Below are 26,492 nucleotides of genomic sequence, written 5' to 3' on the forward strand. Positions count from 1 at the left end.
TCGCAGCATGTGAGATCTTACTTCCCCAACCAGGGATCGACCCCTCGCCCCCTGCATTGGAAATTCTTAACCACTGGACCACCAGGTAAGTCCCCCCAAAACTGTTTTTAATAGAGGAAAATATGGGAAACAATTCAGCTTTATAGAATATAATACTAGTTAGTAAATTTTAAAATAAAACAACTACTGCATATTGTTTATGGATACTACAGTAAAGTTTAAAGGTATGATTAGGAACTACAAAATCATGAGAGTCATTACATTTGAGCAGGAAGGTAATAGGCATGAGAAGGTAGCTGTATTGTTAAGGTTTTAAAAAGAAACCAGAAGCAAAAATAATAATAATTTTTTAAAAGAAAGGAAATACACAATTACTTATAGCTCCTATTTATACAATTCAGTCCTTTTTACCCCATAGTATTTTTTGTGATGATAATTTCAGCGTTAGTCGACTGAGTTATCTAGGGATAATGAAAAAAGGGAACAAATACTCCTCATCCATCTCCTGCTTTTATTCATCATTCTTAGGATAGGCAGGAGTCTGATTGGAATGTACACATTTAGGTTTTTCCTAATTGGCTAAAGGTTGAGGTATAACTCAAAATCCCTGATGTCCTATTCCTGACACTTGGTTTGACACTTTAGAATTTCCTCTTTTAATGGGGCAATGGCTTCACCAGTACTAGAACTGCCATGGCTATGTTAGGAATATTAGAACTTTCATTCTCCTGTACATGTTTCTAAATGTTTTACAGGGTAAGTGAGTATCATTTGAATGCCTTTTCTTGCTTTGTAAAGCAGCTCACATTAATTGAAGAAGAGCTCTAAAAACTAAGAAGTCAAAAATGGAATGCCATAGTGCAATGCTATGCAACAATTAAAAATAATGACATGGAAATGTGTTCCCACAATACTATTAGGTAAAGAAACAGTCTCCAAATCCATAGTATGATGTCATTGGTGTAAAAATTAAGTTAAAGTAAATAATAATTATAAATACATGCATGCATAGACCCATATTTCCCCAGGGTGGGAGTAGAAGGGAACTAGACGTAGCAAAATGCTACCAGTGTTTATCACCAGTTAATGGAATTCATGGCCACACTTTTTTCTTTCTTTTTGTATTGTCTGTTGTTCAATGGATGTTTTTACTTTTGTAATTTAGAATGTTCAACTCAGACTGGAGACAATTAATTTAGATAAGGGTAAATTTCAGAAATATGGTGTCTGTTTTGCCCACTTCCTACAAATAGTATGGTAAAGTTAGACTGCTATCTAATTATGTTTACAACTAATTCAAAAATAATTAAATTAATTTTATTTCCACATTTGTTACTGAATTTGGTTTTGAAGGGAGTATACTTTTCAATCTTTGTGACTTTCACTTTTGGAACAGACCTAATATAAAATATGATTTAGTTTAAGTTCTGCAGTCAAAATCTAGGCTAGATTACTTACTTTCTTTTCTAAAGCAGAGTATGTCTAAGACTAGAGGGTCCAGATGACTCCTTTTAAGAGGGATGATTTATATTTTTCTCCATTTGTATTAACAACAAAGTAGTATTTTGGTGGGCCCTTATTATATGGACTTGAATAAAAAAGACATTTTATTAAAATGTAAAATGAGGTTACTTTCTATTCTATCCCCAAATAACAAAAAATCAAAATTATTTTTTAAGTTACTCTAAGAAACAGGACATTTGTAAAATCTTTATTCTCCAGCATTTGGACAATACCTAACCCACGTATTTTGATGCCATTTACCAAGCAAGAAACTGAGAATACAAAAATGCTTGCTTGGGTATTTTTCTCATTCTTTTCCTGCTTAGATTTCTCATCCATAATACGTTGGATCTACTCTTTTGTTGGTAATTTAGTATAAGGGCAGTTCACAAAGTTTTTCTCTAAGTCTCTTAGGGCGAATAAAATATCAACGTATGCACCCACATTTCTAAATTAATAAGATGTTTATTTTATACTAAAAGCATGAAATAAAGAGTGGAATTCCATGTGATTGTGTCCATTGGGTAGTTGCAATCTCTGAATTTTTGTTATTTGCAAAGTTCTGTTACTGTAATTTGGAATCAGTGGAACTAGAATTAATTTAAAAATTCTGGTGGAGAATTATTCATTTAGTCTAATTTGACATTTTTCCTACTGTATTTCTCTGTACATGCATAGTATATTTAAAGTCGTGCTGGAAATTTTTTCTGACACAGAGTGGTTTTCCAAGTTGGTTAAAATATCTATGGACTCATGAGAGCCTTTAGCTGTTCCCTCCTCCTGGAAAGTTCTTTAACCAGGGATCTGTTTTGATAACTCTTTCAGCAACTTCAAGGCTCTGTTCTTTGCTTGCCTTCTCCACATGGCTTATCTTAAAGATCCTATTTAATTCTGCAAATTCCTTATACTCACATTTTGTCCCCATCCTCACTCCCCTAATTTCCCTTACTTTGATCTATGTTTTCCTTTCCCCATAGCAGTTATCAACTTTCACTGTACTATATAATTTAGTTCTTTCTTATATTTACTGTTAAATGTGTAACGCTTCCTCCTAGAATGCAAGCATCGTGAGGGCAGGAGTCTTCGTCTTTTTTGCTTCAATAATACATCCCAAGAACTAAAAACACTTCCTGGATCATCACAGATACTCAGTATATGTTTTTTTTTTTAATCATTTGAAATCAAATGATGTATCAATGAAAAGTCAGCAGATTATTTCACAGTTTTTGGAATGTATGTGATGTAGCATATCCCACTATAACTTGACTTCAAATAATATTTTCTAGTATATTCACTGAACAGAGATACTGGTGTTGCTCCCGCACACATGGATTCTGTTGAATAAGTCAAAATCATGGTCACAGACAGATGACTGCTTAGTTATTTGAGGATATTAGTGGTCCTGTTACAGTCATTTTTAGTAAGGTTACTTCTAACTCTTCCTACCATGTTGTGGAGGAGTAGGTCTTCCACAAAGGAATATTTTAATCTAAAAATGTTTCTCAACCCTGAAGCATAGACTGATAAATTATCCTCTTCTCTCCTGTGGACATACAGCTGCAAGAATGAGGGAAAGAAGGAACTACAAGACAGAGAGAACCATGACTTTTAGTTTCTAAGAGTGAGCAGTCAGTGAGAGGCATGAAGGCCCATATTTGGGACATGTTCTTTCACGTCATCTTATAGTTATGGGAGAAAATAATGTAACAGAAATGGAGTGGCATTAAATGATCTAATCAAGCCATAGCTACATTCCCTGGATATTCTTAGTGTCTTGTGCTTTTGGTTGAATGAGTTGTTCCAAAACGGCCTCATTCAAGGAAATCCAAGAGAATGATCAAGCAATGCAGAAAATGCATTTGACTGGCCCTACATAGCTGGCCTAAGCCATAACTGAGGGCTCTCACATCTGTGTGCTGCTCAGGATGACGCATGGGGTAAGTGCATCCTGATTAGTGTCTTGGGATGGACAGAGAGCTAATGCAGGAGAGTCAGTGGTTTATAAATCTATTACCGACATCTTGGCTGAATCTGACCTTTGCAGTGCCAGAGTAGGTGACAGTACAATACACTGATACCAAGGGCTAGCTCCCAGGAAAGTGTACGCTTCATTCTGAATAAAATTTTAATGATGAACCAATAGCAGAATCTATAGGTACTCATAGCCTTCCTATCTTTGATATTTTGTATTTTACTAGGACAGCATATTTCACATGTATATAGAAGAATATATACCTTATTTGGGGTACCTAATTTTTTTCTTAGAATACATATTGCTGTCTTTATGTATTTGTGTATGTGTGCGTGTATCAAACACTTTAGATAGATAAATCTTAACAAAACTAGAGCTGTGTTAGGTTGTAAAATTTAGTTGTCATTAACCATCTTGATTGAAGTCTGTTTCTTGAGTTGAAAACACTGCATTTTCCACTTAAGTCTTGAAGTTAAGTCCTTCCATTAATCAGGGAGTCAGTACAACAGAGTTGTTAAAGCATAGTGCTAGAGTCACCAGTCCTGACTTCTGATCCCAGCTACACCACCTACTGGCTGGATGACCATGGGCAAATTACTGGCCTTATTGAGTTTCAGTTTCTTCCTCCATCACAAAAGGAGAGTAACACCTCCCAGAGCTCTTGCGAGAGTTTGGTGTGAAAATATATATTTTGTAAATTGTAATGCTTTTCTTCCTCATTCTTAGTGCGCTTTTTATTTCACCATTTTCTTCACTGTATGCTCATACAGAAGAGTAGATTGTTCTGCTTTTTTGTGGTTAGGAAAAATATTTTTAAAAATTAATGGTGAAGCCACTCATCTGAAAATGTCTTCCCCCGTGAATTTCCAGTTCATTCCGTTTGATCCTGGGCCATTCTACTCTGAATACAGCTTAATTCACATCAATTCTTTAACTTGTAAAGATAAATTATTGCCCTTCTTTTTCCCTCTTATCTGTAGATATCTCTCAGGCAAAAGGAAAGGGACTTCGTGATTGATAAAGTGGCTCTGTGAAGCATGGTGCAGGGCAAGTACATTATGGATCTCAGTAACATTTTGGGCATTGTCACCTATTGCTCCTGTACACTTTGGTAAGTTCCTTGAAGTCATTTCACTGTCTCGTGTCTCTTGCACCAGCTCACACCATCCCACAGCCTCTCTTCATGCAGAGCAGTTAGAACCTGCTCATCCAGCTGGGCTCGGCTCATTTACTGTTCTCCACTAACAGCTTCTTGCCTGCTACACATTCCCACCTCTGCTGCCACCCTCCAAGAAGAGATAATCTCCTCTGGGAATTCCCCTGCGGTCCAGTAGTTAAGACTCCGCACTTTCATTGCCGAGGGCACGGGTTTGGTCCCTGGTCAGGGAACTAAGATCCCACAAGCTGTGCTGTGTGACAGCCAAAAAATAATAATAAAAATAAAGTCAAGCCATTAAAAAAAAAAAGAGATAATCTCCTCTATCCTGCTCTACATTACTTTAAGCATCCTTCTCCTTAAGTTGTTCTAAGCGTGATTCTACCTGCTGTGTGTCTCTGTTCACTAGATGCTAGACCCCAGAGTCCACTGCCACAAGCAGTGCTTCACCTTTCTGGAGACCATCTCCTGTGGGTGTGTCTCACCAGACCTTTACTGCCAGGTCTAGGGTCAGTGTTCTGCTCTGGCCCTCATCTAATTCTAGTGAGCTGCCTACAGGTGTCACTATTTATGTTTATTATATGGGCAGTAGTATATCACAGTGGTTTGGTATCAAATTATCTGATCGCACATCCTAACTCTACCAGTTTACCTTTTGGTTGATTACCTACTACTTGATTTGGGGCAAGTTGCTTCTCTGTACCTCAATTGTCTCATCTCTAAAATGAGATGATGATAATGCCTCCTTGTAGGGGTGTTATAAAGTTTAAATGGGACATCCATATGCTTAGAGCAGAGCCTGGCACACAGGAAGCACTAAACAGTGTTAGCTCTCATTATATTTAAATAATAATCATAATCAAATAATTTAAATAGGAAACTCTAACAGTCAGTGGATCCAGTTTCTTTAAAGTGTCCTGGGGAAAGATGGCCAAGATGAATGGTTTTCATCCATTTATAGACATGTTAATCTGGAGGCTCATAGCAGTTATATTTGGTTTGAGGACAGGCTCTGAAAGGCTTCTTTCCTGTATAAATTCTTCCTGACTCTCACTTCATAAGAAACAGAGACTGTGCATTTTGGGGGGAGAAAAAGTCCACATGACTAATTTTCTGTTTCTCTTTCAAAATGTAAATGATTTCCTTTAGGACACAGCTCTGTAGGCCAGTACCAATTTGCATGGCTCTCTCATATTAATTTCCATGCTTCTTTACATTGGAACTTTTTAAAACCTTGGCACAGTTTGTTAACCAAGGTTCTTCTCTAAAATACCAAATTGCCTTCACTAGTGTTAGATCACAGGTCAAGGGGAAAGCAGCATCTATGGACTCACAGAGAATATGTCTCAAAGAAATAAGGGATTGACTTTTCACTAATGGGCTAATTCACTTACTGTCCATTGACTTCACATGTCATGGGATCAAATCTATTGAAGGTATATTAGGTCAACTCACCAAGGAATATGAATTTTTTTTGCTCCTTTATCTTTTACAAGTAAATTAATAATTAATATCCAGTCGCCAAAATTACATCTGGAGGTTATTTTTACCATGCTGAACTCTTCTAGTAGTATATCTAGTTGAATTAGAAATTGGGAATTTTGCTGTGAAGGGGATTTTCATGCACAGTTTAATAATTCAGCTACCTGCACCCCTGGGCAAAATAAATAGCTGGCTGAATGCTTTTTGGCAAAGTCACAAAAAATTATATTATTTGAAACTTTAAATGTCCCCCCCCCCCCCGAAATAAATGTTGGGATTATCTGTGGGAAAGCAAAGGGTTCAGGGCATTATAGCAGCATTTCTTCATTTTACCGTATGTGCATTTTCTTCTTGGAGAGCTATGTAAGTGTGGTAAATTTTTTTTTTTTTTTAGGGAGGACGAAAATAAGAGAAGCACACCCACTGTAAGTGGACTACAGTTATTTCGCTTCAAGTCTCAGCCCTGCCGCAATTCTAGTACCTGATGTTAGATGAGAAGGGCTACTCCTCTAAGTTTTAAACACAGCTAAATATCTACTTAGTAAGAATTCCAAAGGGTCAGGATAATTGTCAAATTGAATTTTATCAGCTAATTGCTTTTGATTTATTCCTTTTTTTGAGCACCTGTTTTGTGTGAGGCACTACTGTTCTAGTCAGTTGGCATACATCAGAGAATAAAATTGTCAAAGATGGGCTTCCCTGGTGGCGTAGTGGTTGAGAGTCCGCCCTGCCGATGCAGGGGACACGGGTTCGTGCCCCAGTCCGGGAAGATCCCACATGCCGCGGAGTGGCTGGGCCCGTGAGCCATGGCCGCTGAGCCTGCGCGTCCGGAGCCTGTGCTCTGCAACGGGAGAGGCCACAACAGTGAGAGGCCCACGTACCGCAAAAAAAAAAAAAAAATGTCAAAGATATCTGCCATTGTAGAGGTTGGATTCCATTGTGGGAAGGGGGGTAAGGAAAGAGATAATAAATGATAGATGTAACAAGTAATTCTTTTGGTATGTTAGAAACTGATATATGCTGTGGGGAGAGGATACTGGGGAAAAGTGAATCTACAGTAGGGAAAGAGGTTACAGCTTAGAGAGGTTTTGGGCGAAACGGTAGTGCCACAGAAATGGTATGTGACACACCCATGTGGGGAAGTGGACGAGGTGGAGTGGTAAAGCTGCATTTATCTCTATTTTCAGCATAGAAGTCCTGTAAACGTATTAAAAATACATTTCACTCTCCCCCTTCTCTCAACTATTTGAGTGTAATTCCTAGCCTTGCCTCTCAGTGCTAGAGATAAAATAAATTATAAAGGAAATGATACTGCCTGGGCTCTGATCCTGTGACATCCTGTCTAATTTAAGCTCTTGTGGGTAGCATGTTTCCCATTAGTTGTCCCAATTCACAGAGGATGGAGGAAGAAAGCATTGAATGAGATATGCAGTTCAATTCAACAAGCACTTACTCCTACCTCTTATTTACCTAGAACCACTTTGTTCAATTTAAGTAATACAAAGATGCAGAAGTTCCTAGGGAGCCTTGGGCTGTGTTGTGAGGCAACGCTTAGCAAATGTTGTCTATACATTCAAGTGTGGAAGAGAAATATTGTAATCTGGAGTTAGCCCAGGGCTTTCTGGAAAAGTGAGATCAAGGTTAGACCTTTTAAAACTTGAATGTGGTACTGAAGCCAGTGGGAGCAACTGGGGAAGGGGCAATAGCATCCCATGAAGACACAGAGGCAGAAAAGTCAGAGTTGCTGGGATAGTTAATGGAGAAAGTCTGGCCAAGGGACTTCATGACTAGGAGTAATTAGCCACTGGAGTAACAGAAGCATCTCCACACTCCAATGTCACAGATGAGGGGGGAGGAACACCTGTATTTAGCCTGTTGCAGACTCCCTAGAGACACAGAGCTGCACGGCAGGAGACCAGTTACAGAGGTGATTCTATTACCTTTCCCCTTAGAAAGTAAAAATGGAGACTGAAGATAATTATCTCCAAAAAACAAAAAGGTGCCTTCTTCTCTTCAATTACATGGATATATCCCACTTCTGTCACTATGGTCATTGGCTTTGAGCTTGAGAAAGTTTAAAAACAGGGACCGCGCTGGAGACAGGCGAAAGAGAAAAGGGACCGTGTTGGAAAGAAGGCACCCCCAGGGTGCACGTTTACTGCTTACACCCAGCAGGCTGCCCCATGACCGCTCCCCCTGGCAACCCTGATTAGAGGAAGACACCTGTACTCTATTCCCATAGGCAGCCTGGAGAAGCTGGGCAATCTGCGGCCCAGGAAGCGTCAATTGCTAGCAATGAGCTCTGTCGACGTGTAAACCAAGATTTGGGGAAGGAGCAGGGTGGGTGTAGAGGTTGACACTTTCTTAGGCTCTCTCCTCTGGTTCCTCAGATGGGGCCTTCATCTAGTCCCACCCCCACGTTTTGGACAGATGCCGTACCCCTGACAACCGTCCCAAGATGCTTTTCCCCCCCGCCCGCGCCCCGCGGTGGAGCCTGCTCCCCTCGCAGCCGCAGCTAAGACCCGGAGAAATGGAATTTCACTTTGAAACTCGCGTGCGTGCGGCGCGAGGGCCAGCGCTGGGCATGCTCAGTAGCCGCGGCGCGGCGGAGCTGCTGCTCGCGCTGCGCTGGCCCCGGGCTCCAGGGCTGGCGCGGGAGTGCGCCCCGCCCCCCCGCGCCTTCCCCTCCGCGCCTGCGGAGCTTCCAGAAGGCCGAGCAGGAGCGGCTCCCAGGGCGTCGGCCCCCGCCCTGCGCCGCCCAGCTCGCCGCCGCATCCTACTCCTCTTCCTCTCCTCTCTTAAGGAGGCGAAGCTGGTGCTTCCTTCTGTGGGCGCCACACACGGCTCTGCCAGCCCGAGCCGAGGACCTGCGAATGAATCCCGGAGACCAGAGGACCATCGGCGGGGGCTCTTTCCAATAACACTTTGCCTGAAGTGGCGGCGTGGCTGAGTTTCTCCTCCACCTCTCATTGCAAACACTATGCGGAGGACGGTTGGCTTCCCTGCGCTGTGCCTGCTTCTTCACGCTGCAGGTAAGGGGTTGCCGGGCATAGAGCCAGAGATGTGGATGCGCTGGGAGACTGCACATGCTTGAGGGCTGTAGGAAAAGCCTGCTTCGCGAAGAAAGCCTTAGGAAGGCAAAGCAGGACAGTGCTGACAGGAAAGCGGTGAGGGAGTCATGCACCTGTTGGAAGACTGCGGCCGAAAACTTAAAGCTAAAATCAGCTATTGATTTTTCCTTACCTCGTATGAACATTTGCAGTACGAATAGAGGTTGGCTTGCTCCACCCCTCCCCTCCATGTAGACTCCCAGATTTTGTTTCTAGGCTCTGCACTTGACTGCCAGTTCTTCAGGAGGCAGACAAGACATCCTACTGGATGTAACCTTTTCTACTGCAGCGGCTACATCCGTAAGGTCTCTTGGTTTAGCGAGAGCTCACAGGGGTGCACTGGCTGTAACGTGATGGACCACATCTCCTCCGCAAAGATCGAAATACATGGTTCGCATTAATGATGCCGCTCCAGGCTCCTTTGGCCCCTGCTCTTGTCAGTCGAATTTTCTAAACCAATGAGAGGAACGAAAGATTTAAAATAAGACCCTCTCTTCTCTTTCAGCATCATGGTCAGATTGCGAGGGCACTAGACAGAAACCCAATCACAGTTTCAAAGCTGACAACCCCGGGGTCGGCACTGTCCCTGGGACAGATTTGATGAGGTCTAGCCAGGAGTGACAGTGAGACTAATTCCCAAATATAAACATATTTGATACCAGTATCAGGTTTCGTATGGAAGCAAACCTTAGGAAGTACCTGGGGAATTTTATATGCGATGTTGCTACAGACCCTGCTTTTTGGATACATGCAGCCTCTATGTAATGCAAGGACTTGCTGGACTGAATCCTTTATCATTTTTACACACACGTGAACCAAAATAGAATATGGCAGAGAGATTTTAGGAACCCTACTGCGACAGCAGTTGTCCATGCAGTATCCCTGTAGCAATCAAGGACTAGGTATTTTCCTAGAGTTTGCCTGTTATCCAACCACACACGTTCATTCATTCTTTCAACCAACATTTATAGAGTATGTACTACCTTCCAGGGGTAATGAATAAAAATAATGGTTGCAAAATTACAATTTTTGTATTATCTTTTAAAAAGAGTGTGGGTGAGTCCTTTTCTATATGGGTGATAATGAGAGTGAAATATGGTACTTCCTTATTTCTAGCTAATACTATTTTAACATATTGTGAATCTCTTGAACAAGTAATGTTTAGGGACATTCTGGCTATAATTAAGTACCCATGTTAATTGTATAATTATGATGTTATATTGTGGAATTTTCAGGAGTTCTTTGACACTTTTTGAAAACTAAGAAATAGCTGTGACTTGGTTATTAAATTATTTGCAAACAGTTATAGTGAATACTTTCATTACCACATACAATTCTTTAATGTTGAAATATAGGATGAAAATATACACATTGGGTTGAGGTTTATTTACGTTATTGTTTTATTGTAGCACTGATAGAAACATCTGTTACTGAAAAAGCCTCAATTCCTGTCAATTTAGCTGATTTAGCTGATCTGTGAAAAATTTTAGTGTCGTATTTTTAAAGCTAATATATAACATTTCTAAAGATAACATTGAATATATCTTGAGTAATTATAGCTTAAAAGCTATAAAAGCTATCGATAAACTTAAAACTAAGCAGGTGGAAAACATTTCTAAATTTATTGTAGATGAATATTTGGAATGAGGAAATAGAAGACTTTTGTTCATTAAAGGAGAAACCTAGGCATCTGTAGCCCTAGATTATACATGGAGTTCTGCCAAAAGGGTATATTACCAAAGACAAACCAGTCCAACTCTACTTTGACTTCTTAATTTGCAAAAAAAAAAAAAAAGACTATTTAATCAATTTGAATTTAATAAGGCAATGCATTGAAGACTATCTTCAGATTTCAATTGCAAGATGCTGTATAGAAATTAATTATATTCATATTTAATGTAGTGCTTTTGATAGGTGTTTTTTCACAGCAGATTGCAAGTTTAATATTGTGGTTGTCTTGCCAGTTTCATTTTGAATGCATTTTAATTTAAACAGCAATTTGTGGGTCACAAGCTGTCATCAGATTAAAATTCATCACAGTTATCTAAATAACATTGTTAGGACTTTTCATTAGAACTGAGACAAACCAGATTTCTTGATCTCAGCTCCTGTAGATTTGGGTAATAAGAAAATGAGTAAGTGGGAGGGCAAAGATCAAGAAGTCAGTGATTGTCTCTACTTGTTGAATGTCTGATTTGGCTTCTCTTGCAGAAGGTTTTCCTCTCAGGAGAGAAGTGAGCTTTATAAAGAAGGGAAATGAATTCTATAGAGTCAGGCCTCTTTGGCTGAAAAGCTAATTGATCCATTTTGGTTATGTCCAGGGTACCAGCAACTACTTTATACTGGTGGAACTGATGACAGGTTACACCCCTTTTGGGATGGGAGAAATTGGCTGCCAGGATGTGAGTGCTGTTTGTAGCTATACTAGGAACTGTTGACTTCAATTGTCATTCTCCTAATGATAAGTAGCAAACTGTTTTCAGCTTGAGCGTCATCTCCAATTATTTGGTCATGATCTCCTGAGTCACTATGCAAAAAAAAAAAAAAAATTTTTTTTAAAAATTCTGACCAACCCTGAGTTCTGATTGCCTTAACAGTGAAAAGTATTGTATCTGTTTGTAATGTCTGTGGGAACAAAAAGGGGAAGAGGGGGTACAATGCTGTGTAATTAACATCTCTGGGTAAGATAACCTTAACGAATTACTGAGCATGGAACTTGTTAGAGAACCTGGACTCAACTCTTATCTATGGCGGCTGATTTTCATAGATGTCTTTAACATGAAAAGTGTTAATTATTGTCCATCTAACTGCTTCGTGTACAGGTGAGAAAACTATGATCCAGTAAATGATAGCTGGTAATTACTTTAAAGTGCCAATTAACAGTATAGCCAGGGTAAAAACCTATGTTTCCAGGCCTGTGATTGCACACTATATAAAATCCTACACTGTTTCTGACAGTTGAGGCCACCATTGAGATAGTGGTGCCAGATTCTTTTTCACTAACTGTCCCCATTCTTTTTTTTTTTTTAACATCTTTATTGGAGTATAATTGTTTTACAATGGTGTGTTAGTTTCTGCTTTATAACAAACTGAATCAGTTATACATATACATATGTTCCCAACCCATTTTTTACCTTTCTGTGAACCAACATAATGTATCAACTTCTGTTGAAAAGACCACTTCAGGAATATGGAAGAAGGCAGCTAAAAGCTACCCAATAATATGGATGGCAAAAATATCATGTGGAAGAGCCATAGATAGCTTTTCTTCAGTGTTTCTTCTCTTTCTTTTCCCAAAGAACTATATTCTGTTTCAGGAGATGATATTTATTGGGTAGTATTGTAGTTGCAAAGGAGTGAATGTCTTGAAAATTATCATGTGAAAGCTTTCTTTTTCCTATTGAATAGCAGTAAGACATAGAAGCTGATGTCAATGGATTACTCTCTCGTCAAGCTCTGGAAAAGGTTCTTTCAAATTTCTACATTGTTCTTACTATTGGCCTTTCTGGATGACACAGAGACTACCTTCAGTGTATCTTCTGAAGATGCCTCTTCATTCTCAGAGAAGTGCATAGTCAGTTTCTCTAGTCTTTAAGAGGGAAGAATTCCTATGGGATCAAGAGGATCAGGGAAGTCATTTGCAGAAACATCACCCTCAAAAGAAAGGGTAGACGGATAGGAAAATATGTTTTAAGATGTCTTTTCCTCAAAGAAGAGTCCCTTAGAACTCCCAAATTGGTTTTTCCTGTTCAAAATCACTCAACGAAGTCCTTACACTGGCCCAAGTTCTACTCTGTTCTATCCTCCCATTACCTCTCTGATATCTCTCACTGCTTTCCTCTTTTTTGTCTCTCTCCAGCTACAGTAGTCTCCTTCCTATTCCAAGAAGATGCCAGGCACTTGCCCACCTCCCAAAAAAGTTTTGTTTATTTCTTTGCCTGAACTATCCTTTCTCTGTATTTCCATGGCTTAATCCCTCAATTTTAGGTCTTTGCTCAAGGGTTACTTTCTCAGTGAAGCCCTCACTGGCTATCCTAATTAATATTTCATATCCCACCCCCCAAAAACCCTCTGATACCCCTTCCCTGCTTTACTTTTTAAATTAATTTTATGAAGAATAGTTGATTTATAATGTTGTGTTAATTCCTGCTGTACAGCAAAGTGACTCAATTATGCATATATATTCTTTTTCATATTCTTTTCCATTCTGGTTTATCACAGGATATTGAATATAGTTCCCTGTGCTATACAGTAGGACCTAGTTGTTTATCCATTCTATATACAGTAGTTTACATCTGCTCATCCCACGCTCCCAGTCCTTCCCTCCCCCACCCCTCTCCCCCTTGGCAACCACCAGTCTTCTCTATGTCTGTGAATCTGTTTCTGTTTTGTAGATGTGTTCATTTGTGTCGTGTTTAAGATTCCACATATAAGTGATATCATATGGTGTTTGTCTTTCTCTTTCTGACTTACTTCACTTAGTATGGTAATTTCTAGGTCCATCCATGTTGCTGCAAATGGCATTATATCATTCTTTTTCATGGCTGAGTGATATTCCATTGTATATATACCACATCTTCTTTATCTATTCATCTGTTGATGGACATTTAGGTTGTTTCCATGTCTTGGCTGTTGTAAATAGTGTTGCTCCTGCTTTACTTTTTTTTACCAGAGGTCTTTCACCATCTATCATACCAAATATTTTACTTATTTATATTGTTAATATGGTTCCCCCTCTCCCCATTAAAATATAAGTAACTTGAAGGCAGAGGTCTGTTTTGTTTACTGCTGTTTCTACTGCAGATTCTGCCCAGCCTAGCACTGGGGGTGGGGAGTAGTGCCTGGCATAAAACTCCTAAAGACTAAATAAATACATTGAATAAATAAAAACAACACAGTAATATTTCTGGTCTCCTCTTTTTGCATTTAGTTTCTTCTTGGCACTCGTGCAAGTCACCTTGTCAGCTTAGCCACTTCCAGCATGAACTTCAGCAGAGCTCATTTATCCAAAACTCAAGTTGCTCCCCAGGAGTCTCACATGCCCAGGGGATATACCATCTCAAACAGACTTTGCTACTTTGGGAACTGAAGGGCAACTGGGGGTGAGCTTGAACTACTTATAAACTCAGTGGCAAAGTCCTTCCAACTGATTGCCAGATGCTATACAGCCCAATGCCTTGCTGGTTGGCTATATTTTTACTTCTTAGTAAAATGCTTTGTACATATGGGAATGGCTATAGTTATATGAGAGGATTCATACAGCTAATTTACAAGCAGGGTTTAAGGCACTAGGACAAACTTGTCTACTTCTTTGGCATTTGAGGCATAGGTATATGTATACAGTAAGTCCCCTACATATGAAGGAGTTGCATTCCGAGAGCATGTTGATAAGTCCAATTTGTTCGAAAGTTCCACAAAGTTAGCCTAGGGACCCAACTAACACAATCGGCTATATAGTACTGTACTGAAATAGGTTTATAGTACTGTCCTGTAATAAGTTTATAATACTTTTCACACAAATAATACATAAAAAACAAACACAAAAAATAAAGAAAACATTTAAAAATTTTACAGTACAGTACCTTGAAAAGTACAGTAATACAATACAACAGCTGGCGTACAGGGGCACGTTCATGTCTTTGAAAGTTCGCAATTTGTACCCTACCTTTGGTGTTTTCTTCCAAAAGGTCACCAAGTCTACTCACCAACTCTTCTCCACTTTCCGTGTCCACATCACTGCCTTGTGCTAGGTCCTTATTTCTCATATAGTATTTCACAATAACCTGCCATCAAATCCATCCTTCATAATGATATCAGAGGTAAAACTTGAAAAAGCGTACCCGATCACATTCTTTCTTTATAAGATTCTCTAATACAGCTATTTCCTTTTCTCTTAGAGTAAACCTAAACTTATTAGCATGGGAGAATCTTTTACTAACTCCATCTTTATTTCCTGTCATCATGTTCTGCTTTGCACACTGTTATCATACTAAGAGCAAATTTCTTTTGGTTTGCCATGCCTCTCATCCTTTTCACATACTGTTCTATTTATCTTAAATACCCACCTCTGCTTCTTTTTCCAGATAACTTTTTCTCCAACTTCAAATCTTGGTCATTGCCTACTTTGAGAACCCTTCCTGTGACACCCCACCTCATTCAAGTAGCTTTCCTAGGTTTTCCTTTTAGGCCCTGTATGTTTCTCTATTAATGCACTTAACCTGAATATTTAAACATTTTGAGGACAATAACAGAATTGTAGCTTTTATTTCTATGTACCAATAACATAGAACTGTGCTTGTTATCTAGTGCACCATCAATAAATGTTGAATGAATGACTAAACATATTCAGGATGTATTAGACAAAATAAATTATGATTAATTTATATTGACAGATTGTATCTCATTTTGATCATAAAGAGTAGAATTGACTTTACTACTGCTCTTTCAATCCAATTTACATTTACTGCTTACAAAGAAGTGGAAATGGGGCAGAAAAGCTTTCATTCAAACATAGTCTGTTTAAGGTAAGGTTGTGTTCTACAGGCATGATGCTTATTGTAGTGGAGTTGTTTGTTGAACTCCCCCTAGATAGACATTCCTATATGATATTCTAGTACTACTTCAGGATGGGAGTGAGATGAATGTCTTTATTTTAAAGAGACCAGATAATTAGGTCAGGTACATAGCATGATAGTTTTGCACTAAGGAATGGACCCAGAACCCCTGACTCATTACTGATTGGTTATCAGCTACCTTGTAATAACAAACATGAACCACTTACACATTCAAAATCAGGTGCGAGTGTGAGGCAGTGGGTTCAATAAACGGAGACCAAAAATAATCCAACCCTCCCTTAATTCCCCCAGACAGAAACCAAACGATCACAGAAAATGTCTGAGTATTTGGATGGTTTTATACATTTTTTCTGTCTCTTTATATACAGACAAAATCTTTATAAAACCGTAAACAATTTTTATGGGAGCCATGCTTATACCTGAAGAATGGAGACTGGTTTACGAATTAGAAAAAGTCACTTTTTATGAGACGATGGGATCACACATCAAAGGCTCATTTATCGCCGTTAGTATTAATGATAACATGGATGTTATGTTTCATGGTGAGTTTATTGTTAAATCTCTTAAAAGGTGTCTGTAAAGTCTGATTCAAAAGGTAGAGAAAGCCATTTTTCCCTTTAAAAGACGATTTTGAAAGATCCCACTTGGCCATGAGTGCATTCTTCATCTTCAAAGTACTTAGACAAATGCTGACACACTTAGAGTAGCACTGATGTTTCCCAACAAAAGGGATTTTAATACCCTGAAAAAATTTAATGGTAATACATTATTTTAAGATCAAATTTCCTAATGCTTATTGACCAAATAATATAACTGTGTCTATTATTAAGATGATACTTGCCACAGAATGACAATTAGCAAATTTATATTATGAATATGAGCACTTTCCATTTAAATTTTTATTCATAATGGCTATCTAAACTTTTCTCATAATCAAATCTCATTTGACTTCAATTTATTAAGATGTTGATATCCATTAAAATTGCAGCCACATGGACCAACAACAAAACAAAACTAATTGTTTACGTGAAGCAATACATCTAGATCAATATGTCTAATTGCACTGAAGTAGATGCCAAGTTCAGTGGGGATATGAATTATTTTTTGTCTTAGTTCAGACCTGAAGCAATGTACATTTGCTGACTTAAATGTGCAGAATGGCTTAAGGCAGCCCTAAACTACTGATTCTTTGGAAAAGATCAATAAATGAGCACAGAGTAAGAGTGTCTCACAGTGATTTACTGGCCTGTACAGCAACATGTATAGAATAAGACTCTACAGCTATTTCACTGCAGTAATGATCCAGTTCCAGATGAAGACTAGAGGGGACATGAAGCAATGCCCATAACTGCAGAGTCAGCTCCCATCACTAGGGTTACTTTCACTTACCTGGGAAAGATGCTGAATACAAAGTATGCCAAACATCATGATGAGTTAGTTTGAAAGGCCATCAATCCCTCAATATAAAGATGTGGTTTTAAGTTAAAGTAGTTCACCTTCTTGGTCTTGTTGATTCAAGACAGCGTTTTTATTCTCCCTGGAAGAAAATGAAATGGCGTAAGCAGAGAAGTAAAAAGAAAATTGAAATAAAGGAGAAAATGCCATATTTTTAGATGACTTTTAGCAGAATAAGGTAGTAGTTAAGAGCATGTATATTGTGGTCCAGCTCAAATCCAGGCATGATCACTTACTATCTCTGTAACTTAGGCCAACTTAATCTTTCCAAGTCTCAATTTCCTCTTTTTAAAATGGAGATCAGGTACTATACAACTGTAGGGTTGTTGTTGTGTGTTAAACAGGATAATGTAATGTAAAATAAACTGTGCTGTCTTAGTAAGTGCCATGTAAGTGTTAGGTATTATTTGACTAGGGGTGGGAGAGGTCAGATGCTAAATGGTCAACTAGTATCTTGGAGCAATTTCTCATTCTTTTTGTGTTTGAGCCAATGCTGGAGAAGCATGCATGCCCGAGAGAGATTCTGGATTCAAATCATTTCTTCAATTTGATCTTATCTGCATAGTTTTCCTCTACCTTTGGCGTGAGACTTACTAAGTGTGCCGGTTTGTGATGGACTGTGAAGTTCCAAAACATCCACCTATTGCTTTTGGCCACCGAGAGGCTGGAGAGAGCCTGGCCAAGCCTAAGACATCAGATCTCATTCTCCCAGCCCTTCCTCAATAGCCCCCACCAAGCCCCTCAGTAAAATAGTTTGACATCCTCCCCCCATCCCAGTTCACCTCCCCCACAAATCTCTCTGTAATTCCTAAATCTGGACATTAACTGAAGCTATGAAAATATAATAAAAGGGTCTCCTACCAAGATAAACATTATATTTTATAGGGAAGAAACAAATAGATTTCCTTATAAGAAAAGAAGGAAAATACAAAGGACTATTTCCTGAGTCCCTATGATGTGCTACACTCTATCCCAAGTGCCTTATATAAGATAATCATCTCACCCTTTAGGATGGAAAGTTTGTTTGAAATGACATGCTTGTACTACAGAAACAGCAAAAATACACTCTAACTCATGTAGCATAGTAAAAGTTAAAAAGTTCTAGAATCTGACTGCCTGGGCTTGAATCCCATCTCTGCTGTTTACTATTTAAATTCTCTGTGCGTCCCTTTTCTTATCAGAAAAAAAAGGCTAATAACATAGTAACTACCTCATAAGGTGGTTTAAGGATTTAAAGAGCTAATTCCTAAGGGCCCACAGCATGGGGGCTGGAACACTGAATACATTCAATGGCTAGTAGTTGTAAGAATTATCATATTAGCATGTGAAAACTTTCATTGGTCCTATTTTTCAGGTTCCATACTTGAAAAGGAAAAAATGTGCACATTGACTATCGGCCCACTAAAAAGAAAATCACTCTAAAGCCTTCTTTTGTGAAGAGTGCCTGCCATGAAAATCTGATTTTCATGCCTCCATTTAAAAAAAACCCTTGTAGAACCTTTGCCTTATAAATTAAAAAATGCTCATAATTAGCAAGTTTGTGTTGGAGGAAATAAATGCTGTTTTCCAAAGTGGAGAATCTAAGAGAAAAAAATCCTATAGCCCCCAGAAGCACTGCAATCATGGGCAACCGTCTTCCTGGTAAAGTATCTCTTAGTCTTAGGGTTGGGTAGGATTTCTAGTATCATCCCTTCTGCTGTCTCACTCTACAAACTGTCTGAACTCACAACATCCAACAGGAGTCCAAATATCCCACTTCTAATGCTGAACCCTCTCCATGTCCACGGACACCTTGAAAACCCTGTGCATTGTAGGGTTTGCGTACTCCACTTTGAGAGCCCTGTCCACATACCTTTGGTGTGTGTGTGGCAGGGGAGGGTATAGGCTTCATGAAATCAGAGTTTCCACACGTGCATTCTGGGGATCAGGCATCCTGCCTTCCCTAGTGTTACATTCTGCTGAGTCGACCATAAATTCTCAGCGGGTGCAGAGTCCATGCCTCCAGGCCAGTCCTGCCCCGTGCCTGAAGCAGAGGTGCGTCTGGTCTCCTATACTTCAGCCTAAAATCAGCCCTCACTGCTGGCAACCGCCCACCCCTACCCTTGATGTCTTGACATTCACCCTCTGGAGCCGTGTGCTCAGGCTGAACCTCAACCTCCTACTTTCTTCTTCCTCTCCACCCCGATTAAAGTCTGTAGTTCTTGCTTCCCATTGCAGGAGAGGTCTCTCCTCAGCTAGCTGTATTTTAGAAGAGATGTGACACACTGATCTACGCCTGATAAAAATAGCTGTTAATTGGATGGTCTTTCCCTAGCCAATGTTCATTTTGTCCAAAGACCCATGAGAAAGCAGTACCTTAGACCAGTGGCATTAATTTCAAGTGATGGATGAAGGGACTAGGGCAGGATGGAGTAGAAGTGTTGACCTGAAGGGCCTACCAAGTGCCCCTCAAATCCCTAATGCAGGCAAAGGATACTAGGTCAGGGATCTCTTCAAGTGGCCACTGTGGACCTCCTTCCTCACCCTCCTCTTGCCCTAATATTCGGGCCTTTATGTCTCTGTAGTATCATTGCTATGACAATATTGTAATTTTTTATATGTTCTAATATTCATTTTGCTATATTTTAATATAATTCCTAATCTACCACAAGAATTATTCTTAAAATAGATATTTCTTTTTCCTTGTCCTGCAGTGGAGTCAGACTTTTAAGTCATCTGGAGAACTCTACTGTAAAAATGATGGTAATATTTTATAATTCCTGTAACTATTTATAAATAGTAATATTTTAACTGTTTGCATAACAATGAGGCATAAATATCAGATTTTACAAATGTACTTGGTGCTTCCTTGTTCAGTAAGTGCGCTTGGAATGCGATTCCTATGATTTCTGCAAAGGCTCCTGTTTCTCAGCTTTATAACCCTATGATCATTTTTCCCCACTTCTGCATTTCCCCAGAGGGCATATCTTGACAGAGATCTTCTCTTAATGGCTGTGAAGTTTAAGAGATAGTAGCATTCACTCCTGTCAACCTCTCCTCCAGGCACCCTCCAACTCAGTTCTTCAGGAACTGGGGCGCTTCTGTCTGAGCCAACATAAGTCTCACTCAGCAGGGTCCGAGGCCAGTGGTCTTCACCCATTTCTCCTTTATGACTTATGTCTAGTCACGCTGCCCCAAAGAGTGCTGTCCTAAGTGTATTATGTTTCACTCTGTAATACATTTATCAGATGAAATATAATGCTAGTAAAGCTGGGCAAAACCCAGGAAACATGAAACTCTTTTCATTGTAATTTTGCCACCAGCGCATGGCAGGCACACATTTTTCCATTCTGTGACTCCCAGATAGAGTTCTCCACTGTGCAGCTCAACTTTGACTGGAAGGGATAAATAGGAAGAATTGAGGGTCACCCACAGTAGTTACAGTGGGCTGTAAGTGGGTGTAGGAGCCACATTTTCTAATGGAATATTTGAGGAAATGTGAAGGAGTGTTTATATCAAAGAACATGCAGGAAGAGTTTACAAGATGCCTTAATTAAAATCATTCCTTATTCTTGTAGGATTCAGGGCCTTTCCTACTTGGAGAAGAATAGAGGCAGCTCTATAAAAATAAGACTAGTTACTTTGGTGTTCGTTTCTTATTTTTATTTTAGATATACTAGGTACATCACTGGCCAAACATGTGAAGCATTTAAGTAGTATCAGAAGAAGACGCAGAGCTTCATCACGGGATTATATTTTCACATCCTAGAGACCAGTGCATAGATTAGATTTTAGGAAAAACATTTCTGGAGGGAGGTGTTCTTTCAATGACAAGCTCTTTTTTGGAGGGCCCATGATTGTTTACAATTTTCATAAATATAATTATAATTCAATTAAAATTTGTGTCTGTTATCTTTTAGAAACATATTTTATTTTACTTTTTATGACAGCATTACTGGTCTGAAGATGTACTTTTTTTTTTGTCAGATTGGTTGGTGTCAGGATATAAGATAAATGTGTACACATATAACTATATACATACATACATATAACGTATGTTGTAAGAACATAACTAAGACACACAAACTGAATTTTACAAAATTAGCTTTATATACAGACAGAGCCATAGTGGAGTCTTTCAAAACACTGATATAATTTGCTATTAAGATTAGTAGGAGTGAGCACAAGTTATACCTGGGAAGTTATTCTAACAGACCTCAGTTGTCACATCTTGAGATGGCTATAGTGTTCACCAGGAAGATTCAGTGTTGGTACTGTGGGTGCTTCTAACTGGAGATTAGTGCCGTGGTGACCTCATGGGTTAGCATTACCAATAGAATTATAGAATAACTGGAAGAGTGGGGGTTTTGTTTGTTTGTTTGTTTTTTGTGGTACGCGGGCCTCTCACTGCTTTCTGATGAGAAAACTGAGGTTTAGAGCGGTTGAGGACACATGCTCAAGTTCACATAGATGAGAGGGGGTGGGTATTGAAGCAACAATCTAGGTCCCTTATCTCTTATTCCATTGCTTTTTTTAAAAAAAATATGTTTCTTTCCTTTCTCAGTACTATTAATTGGCATTTTCTAAGTAAACTTCCACTGGTACTTGTGTATTTTTAACTTTGCCTGAGAGACATTTACAAATCAAATGAGAACCTTGTCATTTCTCATGTAGAAATTCCCAAGGGACTTCCATGATGTTATCCACTTATATCTCCTTTCTAGAGAAGAAAGTGCTGGCAATCCTTGAAAAACAATGATTGTCCTTTTACAAAATGATCAGAGAACAAAGTTGCCTTTGTTCAGAGAACATATAAAATTATATATAATATGTATTGTATATAATTATGTATATTATATATATAATTCTGCTTGAATTTTCATTGTAATTGGGGATAATTAACATCCTCATTATGTAGAGTCTTCCAATTCATGAACACAGTATGTCTGTCTATTTATTCAGGTCTTCTTGTTTTACTTTCTCAGCGTTTTGTAGTTTTCAGTATATATATCCTGTACATGTTTTGTTAGAATTATACCTAAATATTTTATTTTTTGCAACTGTTGTAGATTTATTTAAATTTCAGTTTTGAATTGTACATTGCTAGCTTAGAAAATGCCATTGATTTTCATAGGTTGACATTATATTCTATTAACTTGCTAAACTCACCTGATCTACAAAAATTTTGATAAGTTCCTTAGGATTTTATACAGACAATCATGCTATCTGCAAATAGAACAATTTTGTTTCTGCTTCTCCAATATGGATTCCTTTTACTTCTTTTCTTTGTTTTATGGCAGTAACTAGGACTTTCATTCAGTACAGCATTGTATAGAAGTTTTAAGAATATCATACTTGCCTTGTCCTCTATCTTAAGGGAAGGAAGCATTCAGTCTTTCACCATTAAACCTAATGTTAGCTGTGGGGTTTTGTGCAGGTGCCTTTTACAAGGTTGAAGAAGTTCCCTTCTATTTCTAGTTTGCTTAACTTTTTTACTATGCGTTAATGTGAATTTTGTCAAATGCTTTTTCTGCATCAATTGGTGTGATGTGGTTTTCCTTTGTTAGACTGTCAATATGATGGATTACATTGATTGGTTTTCAAATATTGAAGCAGCCTTACTTACATTCCCAGAATAAGCCCTACTTGGTTATGGTGTATTAGCCTTTATATTTCTGCATTCAATTGCTAATACTTTCTTGAGGAGTTTTGCATCTGTATTCATGAGTGATATTGGTCTATAGTTTGTTTGTTTTTTTTAGTACTGACTTTTTCTTGTTTTGTTATCAGAGTAATTTTGGCCTCACAAATGATTTGGGGAGTGTGCCCTTCTCTTCTGTTTTCTGGGAGAGGTTGTTTGGAATTGAAGTTAATTTTTTCTTTAAATGTTTAAATTTACCAGTGAAACTATTTGATCCTGAAGATTTCTTTTTCAGAAAACAAATTTAAGTAGGAATTCAATTTCTTTTATAATTTTAGGACAATTCAGGTCAGGTATTTCATCTTGGGTGAGTTTCTTTAGTTTGTGGGTTTTGAGGAATTGGTCATTTCATCTAAATTGTTGAATGTATATGCAAAGGATTGTACATAGTATTCTCCTATTATCCTTTTCATGTCTACTGGGTATTTAGTGATTTTCTTTCATCTGATTTTGGTAATTTGTGTCTTCTGTATTTCTTTGTCAATCTTGCTAGAGTTTTATCAATTTATTGATGTTTTTCAAAGAATCAGCTTTTGTCTCATTGATTTTCTCTATTGTTTTCCTATTTTCAGTGTAATTATTTCTGCTTTTAACTTTTTACTTTCTTTCCTCTGCATACTTTACATTTATTTTGCTCTTCTTTTTTCTCATTTCTTAAAGTGGAAGCTTAAATTCTAATATAAGCATTTATGCTATAAATTTTCCTCTAAGCACTGCTTCAACTGCATCCCACAAATTATGGTGTTGTATTTATTTTCTCCTGGAGATGTCTTTTTCTGCACTTTGGTGTCCACTGTGGGTTGCCTAGAGGATACTGGGGGCAGGGGGAGATGGTAAACTTACTGCTGATGTTGTGGAATTTTGAATTCTGTTCTTCATCCCCAATCCCTCTGCTACTGTTTACTTTCCAGAGTTCTCAAATAGCTGTTTTATGCATTTTGTCCAGGTTTTATAGCTCTATTTAATGTAAGCAACAAGGCGGAGTGTGTTTGCTCCATCTTACCCAGACTCAGAATCTTTCATACCCTTTTAAACCCTTTAAAATTATTTTACTTTTGTTCAGGGACTCAACAGGGAGGGTGCTTTGCTTTGTGCTTCTAGAATGCTGTCCCCAAACCTTTTCCGTGTTGAATCTGGTCCTCTGAATATCCAGGCTCAGCTGTCCACTGATGAATTTTAAATCAGTAAATCCTATGTAAGTGTTTAGAGTTGTCTTGTTTGAACTCTCAGACTGTCAGTGACACTGGACACTGACAATCACAGATCCTTGGTATACTCTTCCCATGGCTTCCATACTTCCACAGTCTCTAATTTTTCTTCTTCATCCTCCAGCTGCTCCTTAAATGTGGTCTCCTCTGGGTCTTCGCTGCAGACTCATAATTCTTCTCATTCTACAAGGCAGTCTCCTCACTCAGGCACTCAGTTTTCCATTACTATGCTTATGGTTTTTAAGTATTTATCTCTAGTCCAGAACTTTCTTCTGAGTTCCACATAAACATAATTGCTTTCTAGATGTTTCTGCTTCTTTATATTGTAGGCACCACAGAATTACATTTCTCTGTCTCAGTAAAGGGCACCTCCATACATTGGGTTGCTGACTAGAAATAGAATTATCCTTAAATATCTACTGTTGGTTCCTTCCTACAACATTAACTCAATGACTGAATTTATTCCCCTTTTTTTTTGGTCAATTCCTATGTCTTAACACTTCTGGAATTTGTCTCTGCTTTGTCGCTCTACTGCCACCTTGTCTGGGCTATTCTGTCATCTAAAATATTTTACCTGGTACCATTGCACTTAGTCTTACTTCCTCCCAATCCATTTTCTTGTATAGCCAGAGTAATTTTTGAGAAACATAAATTTTATAATATCACTTCCCTCCTTAAATCTTGTAAAATGTTCAATGTTTCTAATGCTTCATGTCTTCAATGCTGTTAAAGGTATTTTACACCCCATCATGTTATCCTCAGTATCACTCAGTCTTTCTGCATTAGTGTCCTGTTGCTGCATGACAAATTGCCCTAAAATTTATCAGATTAAAACAATATATATTTATTATTTCTCAGTTTCTGTGAGTCAGAAATCTGGCCGTGGCTTAACTGAGACTTCTGCTTCAAGGTGTCTCGTAAGACTTCAGTTAAGGTGTTGGCCTGCACTAAGCTCCTAGGAGAAGACTCAACTGAGGAAAGACTTGCTTCCAAGCTCATTTACATGATAGCTGGCAGGATTCAGCTCCTCAGTCATTGTTGCAACTGAGAGCCTCAGTTCTTCCCTGGATTTTGGCTAGAAGCCTCCTTCTTCACATGGACCTCTCCAACATGGCAACTTGCTTCATCAAAGTCAGCTGGAGTTTCCCAGCAACACAGAAGTGACATCTTTTTTAGCAGGAATGCTAAATGACATCCCATCACCTGTTGGTTAGAAGTAAGTCAAGAGCAAGATCTTGCTCACTGTCAATGGGCATGAATGCCAGTAGGTATGGGTCTTAGAGTCCCATCTGAAGAGTCCACTACAAACTCTTACCTTCTTTTTCTTATCTCCTCTCTTAATTTCTCTGTGCTGCTTTCTGAATTATTACCGAAACTTTTCCAACTTACCAATTCTCTATTCAGTGGTGTCTAGTCTACTGTCTAACCCATATATTGCATTTCATCAATTATGATATTTTTCATTTCTACGATTTCCACTTGGATTGAAACATGCCTGTTCTCTTTTCCTCAAATCCCTTATTCTTATTTTTCTCTTTTATCTCTTTGGATGTTTTAATTAACTTATTTTGAAGGCCCCTTTATTTTTCTCTTTTATTTATTCTTTCTTAGATAAGAATCTTCCTACTTCTCCATCTTCTGACCATCTCTCATGGCAATGGTCACCATGTGCCTTGTAATTTTTTAAGTCTATGCGTGTGTCTTCAGTGTGACTTAGCTTGCATGGAAACATGTGGAAATTCCATTTATATTCTAGTTTCTAGAGACATCACTATAAGATTGATTTTCAGTTGCTTCTGTCTAAGACCCTATAATGCATACAGGTTCTAAAACATTTTTTTTCTTAATCTTCTATGAACTACTCTTTCTTGGTTTTCCTCCTACTTTACTACCATTCCTTCTCATTTATCTTTGCTGGCTCCATTTCATTCAGCTCCTTGACACTAAATATTGTAATTTTACCAGGAGTTCTGTCCTATATACTATTCTCTTCTCAATCAATCTCCAGTCACTTGACTTTAAATTTTATCTGTATTGGATGACACAAATCTCTCTCTCTCTCCAACCATGAATTAAACATTTATTAAATTTCTAATTCAACATCTCCACTTTGATATTTAATAGACATCTCAATCTTAACATTTCTAAAATGTTTACTTGAGTATATTTATAATGTCAAAGTGAAGGAGGTGATGATAGAGGGGTAATGTTTGAAGACAGAAAAACTAAAACTTATTCCAGATACTAGCTTGGTGGTCCTCAACTTTAGGGTTGGAAAGTGAGAAAATTTCAATTAGAAATCCAGATTTGTAGGCTACATATCCAGAGATCTGCTATGGTAGTTCTAGGCT

General features: G+C 38.4%; 1 protein-coding gene across 1 annotated transcript in view; it reads left to right on the forward strand.

Annotated features, from left to right (window-relative positions):
• Window positions 1-9,054: 9,054 nt before the first annotated feature.
• The window catches only part of LOC112394359 (receptor-type tyrosine-protein phosphatase R-like), a 36,071-nt gene continuing 18,633 nt past the window's right edge, over window positions 9,055-26,492 (forward strand). The window contains exon 1 of the mRNA XM_024737142.1: window positions 9,055-9,145. Within this exon, the coding sequence (XP_024592910.1) occupies window positions 9,094-9,145 (52 nt within the window). The 5' untranslated portion in view covers window positions 9,055-9,093. The remainder of the gene's footprint in view (window positions 9,146-26,492) is intronic.

The sequence above is a fragment of the Neophocaena asiaeorientalis genome, unplaced genomic scaffold (assembly GCF_003031525.2).
Source record: "Neophocaena asiaeorientalis asiaeorientalis breed wild unplaced genomic scaffold, Neophocaena_asiaeorientalis_V1.1 scaffold134, whole genome shotgun sequence".
NCBI classification, from domain to species: Eukaryota; Metazoa; Chordata; class Mammalia; order Artiodactyla; family Phocoenidae; genus Neophocaena; species Neophocaena asiaeorientalis.